General features: G+C 41.1%; 1 protein-coding gene across 1 annotated transcript in view; it reads left to right on the top strand.

Moving 5' to 3' along the window:
- Positions 1–49: 49 nt before the first annotated feature.
- ZNF830 (zinc finger protein 830) overlaps positions 50–6419 on the top strand; it is a gene marked incomplete at its 5' end in the record, with an annotated part of 11983 nt that continues 5613 nt past the window's right edge. The window contains 6 exons of the mRNA XM_009077419.1: positions 50–166; positions 1137–1257; positions 2431–2464; positions 3684–3886; positions 4216–4306; positions 4986–5049. Of these exons, the coding sequence (XP_009075667.1) occupies positions 50–166; positions 1137–1257; positions 2431–2464; positions 3684–3886; positions 4216–4306; positions 4986–5049 (630 nt within the window). The remainder of the gene's footprint in view (positions 167–1136; positions 1258–2430; positions 2465–3683; positions 3887–4215; positions 4307–4985; positions 5050–6419) is intronic.

Genomic DNA, 6419 nt, shown 5'->3' with positions numbered 1-6419 from the left:
GGGCGGCAGGGAGGGCAGGGCGGGTGTCCGTCGCGGCGCGCTGCTTCCCTTAACGGCGTCCGACACGTACAACAGCCTCGGGCACCTGAGCTGCTCCCTGTGCTCCGCGCCCGTGAAGAGCGAACTGCTGTGGCAGACACACGTGCTGGGCAAGCAGCACCGAGAGGTGAGTGCCGGTGCTCGGCCGGAGCCCGGGCTCGGTCCTCGGTGCGGCGTTGTGGCTGGGCAGTAACAGGGGAGCGCGGGAAAAGGTCAAGGGTTTTAACGGGGCGGGGGGTTTGCTGCTCCTGCGTGCACAAACAGGCCCGGTTGTTTTCGTCAGGTGTCTGTTTCATTAAGGCCTGTGCAGGGATTGAAAGGCCAACACTTAAAAGGGGGTGCCCTGTCTTTCAAAGGCACCTGCTCTTAGGGTGAAGCAGTTCCCATTCCTTTAGCTGTAACTTGTCTGCAGGTCAAACTTGGAAACCCTCCTTGGGGTTGCTGTGGTACCTATGTGTTGTCAAGTGACATGTGGTTAAGAAAATGCACTTTTTGTTTTCCTCTTTGTAATTTAGCAGTAAAAATGAAGAATTTGTAAAGCAGTTCAGGGAGTTTATAACTTGGATGTGACCTTAAATCTGAGTGGGGTTTTTTTTATCCTTTTAAATTCTGCTGTTGCTTCTTAGTAGAAACTGAGAGATTGTGTTTAATTTTACAAGTACTGAGGAAAACACCAAAGGAACTGAAGAATTCCTAGTTCACTGCCTGTTTTCAGACTAGATAACTGTGGCAAGGCACAGTGATATGTCTTTAATGCTAGTGCTATATTTTAACTTTAAAACACTTAATATTCCAGGACCTTAGTCCAACCTTCCTGCTTTTTAGTTTTCTGTCTTACTGCTGTCAGTGCCACATTCTTTTCTTTCACCTGCAGCCTTCCTTGTGCAAGTGTCAGTTCCTGTTGCCTGGTGTCACATCATTCCAGAGGCTGACAGAAACATTGGTCTTTGTTTTGGTGTCTGTGGTATCTATTTCACTGATCTATTCTGGAAAGATATTAACTCACTTCAATAAGCTGTCCTAAAAGCAGTATGTTTTAAGCTGCAATCCAGAAGTTGCTGCTAGGAAAGAGTCCTGAATTTTTACTTTTTTTACAGAGAGTTGCAGAATTAAAAGGTACAAAGCAGACGACAACTGGTTCAGCTGCTGGCACATCGTCTCACCCTGTCAAGAGAAAATCTGTTGACACAGAAAATACAGAGATAAAGAGGGTAAAAGGTAAGGAGAGAATCATAGAATTTTAGGGGTTGGAATGGACCTTACAGATCATCTAGTCCCAGCCCCCCTGCCATGACCAGGGATCCCTTCCCACTAGACCAGGATGCTCAAAGCCTCATCCAGCCTGGCCTTGAACACTGCTAGGGCTGGGGCAGCCACTACCTCCCTGGGCAACCTGTTCCAGTGTTTCACCAGCCTTACAGTAAAAAACCTTTTCCTAATATGTAACCTAAATTTCCAGTCCTTCAGTTGAACCTGTTACCCTTTGTTCTGTCACTGGGGATCCCTTCCCACTAGACCAGGATGCTCAAAGCCTCATCCAGCCTGGCCTTGAACACTGCTAGGGCTGGGGCAGCCACTACCTCCCTGGGCAACCTGTTCCAGTGTTTCACCAGCCTTACAGTAAAAAACCTTTTCCTAATATGTAACCTAAATTTCCAGTCCTTCAGTTGAACCTGTTACCCTTTGTTCTGTCACTGGAGCTCCTAACAACCCTCTCCAGTCCAGCTCCCCTGTAGGCCCTTCAGATACTGATAGGCTGCTATGAGGTTTCCACACAACCTTCTCGTCTCCAAGCTGAATGGCCCCAGCTTCCTCAGCCTGTCTTCACAGGGAGCATAGATGCTGCAAAAAAACCCTCTTATCAAGCACTTGCTAGAATCTAGCCATTTTACATCTTGAATGTTTTTGGTTTGGTTTTTTTTCCTCTGGAAGTGAGAGTGAATACACAAGAGTGTTGTGTTAATATCAGCCCATTGCTGCTGAAAAGAGAAAAAGTCTATCTTGCTCTTTTTCCGTGGGTTTACTATCAGGAGAAAACTGTGGTTTTGGTAGTTTACCTAGTTTTCTTCCAGGTTATTGGCTTAAATTGGGTCAAGGAACTGTGGGCTTGACCCTAACAGAACCACAAACAGTGAGCAAAGCAGTAGAAGTGCTTGCCAAGAAGTGATGCTAGTCCTTTTCAGTGGGATCAAGTCACTGGTTTGCCTCAAACCACCCATCAAAGTTTTTGCTAAAGGAAAGGTAGTTGGTTTTTTCCCTTGGTGCTACTAGACATGTAAATACACGAAATACATGAATGTGCATTTGTGAACTTGTGGCTGTAGTAGGACTCTGAGGGATGTTTCCTGTAAAAGCATAGATTTTAAGAAGTGACTCTTGACTCTTACACAGGTACAGATGAAAAGCCACATACGTCTACATCTGGGTAAGTAGATCTTATCACATATGAGGTTTTTGTAACTGCCAGTGGCTGCATTCTCACCCAGTTCTTCCTCATCTATCCTTCCTAGCTGAGGATAAAGATTCAGAGAATCAGCAGATCCCAGCTGCTGCTCATTTTCTAATGGGAAATATTCCTGGACATGGCAGCATCTTCCTCAGTGCAGATGAGAAAATCATATCAACCCTTAGAGTCTCTGAGAAGACAGAATTCATTTACTGTCACTATCAGACATTTAAGGATTAACATGCAGTGGTGTTACACAGTTTGCTGGCATGAACTTAACTAGATGTGACATGCACACTCATCTTTAGTGCTAGCACACTGCTGAAGACGTGGTAGTCTGAAATGAAGACAAATTTTGACTGTATAATTAAATGATATTTATTCACAAAAACTACTAACAAACATCATCAACAGATCTTTGTTAAGATGGTTTTTGTCACTTAATGTAAATGCATATCCTGCAGTTAAACTCTCAGAACTATAGGACTGTATTTAATTTCAAGGAATTGGGTTAAGCATCTTAACTGGCACTAAAAATTTGACAGTATCTGGACATCTTTGTGGGGTTGGTAGATTTCACATGAGACCTGCAGGTTTTCGATACAGTTCTTCACAGGATAAATTACCTTGCATAGATATTACGTGCCGTTACCCTGTAGAAATCTAGAGTTTGTGTGCAAAGTTAGCACCTGAGAGCTTTGTTCATTTTTTACTCATTGGTATGATTAGTTTAATCTGGAAAAGTGTTTGGCTTGAAGGCCTGAGGCTATTCCAAGCAAATCTGGGTTTTCTCATTGCTGAGCCTGTGTGGCTGTTCTGAGCTGCAGGTCTGGGCAGCAGTAGGTACCCAAAAAAAGTAGTTGTGATGCAAATTACTTTGTATGTGAAAAAAAGAATTACTTAAAATGCAATTTGTTATGGGTTATTTTTATTACTGTTTCGGATACTGAATATTTAAGTAGAAAAAGGGAACTGGAATGTGCTTTTAGAATTAACCTGAGCATTTTTGGGGAGCTTAAAACAAAAGCCCCAAGCATGTGCTGCCTTCAGACAGTGGCTGCATTGGCAGCTGTGCAGGTTAGGGCTTTGCACTGGATCTAACTGCTCCTGTGGCTCATAGAGTAACTAAGCTTCAAGTACTAGACCGGAACTGATTTTTATGAAGTTTGAAGTAATTATATTGTGGGCTCTTTACTAGGCTGCCAGCAGATTTTTTTGATGAAGCAGAGCAAGACAGTGCCAATGTACAGCTTTCAAAGGGTCCCAGTTTATTGTCAGGAAATTATGATGATGATGATGAAGAAGAGGAGGAACAGGAACAGTCAAGCAAATCTTCCGTGACGCATAAAACTGAAATTCCACCTCCAACTCAAGAAGTGATAGCTAATTCTCTGCCTCCAGGTAATGCTGAATGAAATAGTAAGTGGTTCAGTAAGGATAAGCTGTGTTTCAACTGGTGATGAAAGGGTTTTCATTATCTGGTTAGGGTGTGTAATACTGGAAGTAGAGAAACAAGATTCTTTGCTAGTTTATTACTGTGTGGTGGTTTTTCAGTGTGCTTGTTGATTTTATGTTCTAATTGATTTGTTTGAAGCTGCCAAATAAAATAATGTCTGGCTGTTCTCCGCTTGATTCAGTAAGGTATTAATTGAAATTCCTGTCTAGACAGAATTTTATCAAATTCTTGAACAGCTGTTCCTTTTGTCATAGACTTATGTCTTTTCCTATAGACTTCTTTGACAGCAAAGTTCCAGCTGCTCCTGTAGTTTCCCATTCAGGATCCATACAGAAAGCAGAGATACAAGAGAAGGTAGTAGAAAGGTAAGCAATCAAATCAAATATTGATAGTTTTAGGAATTATAAATAAATGTTACTCTTCCAGGAAATGTAGGCTGTGATCACTTAGAAATCTGTCATACTGTTAAGTTGCATTCAGAATAGTTTGTATATATGTCAGCCTCTAGCATTGTTTCAGACAGTTGTTTTGCATCCTAGGGACAGGGTAAGAGATGGAGCAGTGCCACAGAGTGTCTGTTAGACATCTCTATTTGCAGATTTTAACACAGGGTACTTTGGAAGCTTAAAGTCAACCACTGCCTTTCACTTACTAAAGAAAACTGTTTGCTTGTTCTGTAGTAATGGCTCAGCTCACTTGAGCACTTTTTTAGACAGTGGATTAGTCTTTCAGAATTAGTGACTGTGCTATTAAAATGTTTGGGTGCTCAGCATGCTGGAAGGAACAGCTTAAGAAACCTAAGCTATAGCTCTTGTTTTGACAGTGAGATTTAAACCTTTCTGTGCAGTTCCTTGTAAGTTAGGTAAGACCAAGCTGAAGAAGGAAGTCTTAATGGTTGTAGGTAAAACTCAGAGCTTAAAAAACTTGCTCTATTTCTAGGTCCTTGTATAAAGGATTATGGATTTTATTCTTGACTATTTTTAACTATGCAGTAAAGCAGATTGTAAAGTGTTAACTTGGGTTAATAGTAATCAAATATTTCAGGAAGGAAAACACTGCTGAAGCTTTGCCAGAAGGTTTCTTTGATGATCCTGAAGTGGATGCAAAAGTAAGTGATCTACTCTTTTTATGCTCCTGAATTTCCCTCTGCCAGATGTAATGATTTTCTGAGTAGTAAGGATGCTTTGCCAGGTAATCTGTCATGCTGGAATATAAGAAAATGACTAATCTATTTAGACTAGAATAGACTGTCTCAGTTGGAAGGGACCTACATCTAGTCCAACTGCCTGACCATTTCAGGGCTGACCAGAAGTTAAAGCCTGTTAAGGGCATTGTCTGAATGCCTCTTAAACACTGACAGCTTCGGGCATCGACCACCTCTCCAGTGTTTGACCACCTTCTTGGTAAAGAAATGCTTCCTAATGTCCAGCCTGAACCTCCCCTGGTGCAGTTTTGAACATTCATTCTGTATCAGTTAGAAAACATGAAGAGGCATGGAGGTGGGCAGGAAGAGCTTGTTAAATTATCTCTTGGAAGGTATTTTTGACTGTGGTTCCTTTATGACTCTTAAAGAAATGTTACTTGTTGGTCAAAATGCTGGGCTGAGATTTGGTCAGTCTACCTTTATTTATTGATTTGAGTCATCCCAGGAGAAGCGTTTCACCTAATATGTATGTTGAATTTTACTTTGGAATTGGGGATATAAAAACAGTTCTCTAATGTCCTTTGAGAGATTCTGTTGAAAAGTGACTGATACATCCTAACATCCTGTTAGAATGCAGATAGATAGATTATGACATACACTGTGACCTGTAGTACTGGCATACTACAACAGTGAACTTGGTCTTCAGCCTTCTTGTCTTTTACCCCTCTGGGGCTTTTTTTTTGAAAAGAGAAGAAATGTGGATATTTAACTCATTCCTCAAAAAACAAACCTCACAAATAAAAATCTTGAATTTGTGACCAAAATCATTCATACTTCCTTCAACTTGCACAGTGCCAAATGATGACCAAAACAAACACTGATATTTGAAATACAACTCTTTTTTTGTTTTGGTTTTTAAAATTTGCCGGAGATTTGATGATTTTCATGCTTTCTTTATTGAAATGATAGTGTTGTGGGCTCAAGTCCTTTTTATTTTCCTTGAGTGTATTTCCCTGTTCACACAGTGGAAGGCTGCTGGTCTATTTAAATTGGATTGTGAGGTCAAGCCATGACTTCTAATTTGGAGACTATCTTCAGTTAGTTCCACTGTCCCAGTTAACAAGCTCAGGTGTCTTTTTTGCTCTGGCAAGATTCTTCTGGCACCACTCATGGCCACATGTTGTCATATGTGAATAGTTTTGAATAATGATGTTCTGAATATTGAATTTTTTGTTTGTGTTGGTTGTTTGGTTTTCTCAGGGGCTTTTTTTGTTTCGGGGTTTTCTTTTTTGTTTGCATATGACTAATTGGAGTGTTACATTTGTTTCACCATG

Source organism: Acanthisitta chloris, unplaced genomic scaffold, assembly GCF_000695815.1.
Source record: "Acanthisitta chloris isolate BGI_N310 unplaced genomic scaffold, ASM69581v1 scaffold21210, whole genome shotgun sequence".
Classification (NCBI taxonomy): Eukaryota; Metazoa; Chordata; class Aves; order Passeriformes; family Acanthisittidae; genus Acanthisitta; species Acanthisitta chloris.
The sequence above is the reverse complement of the archived record's forward strand: the minus strand, read 5'-3'. Positions and strand labels throughout refer to the sequence as shown.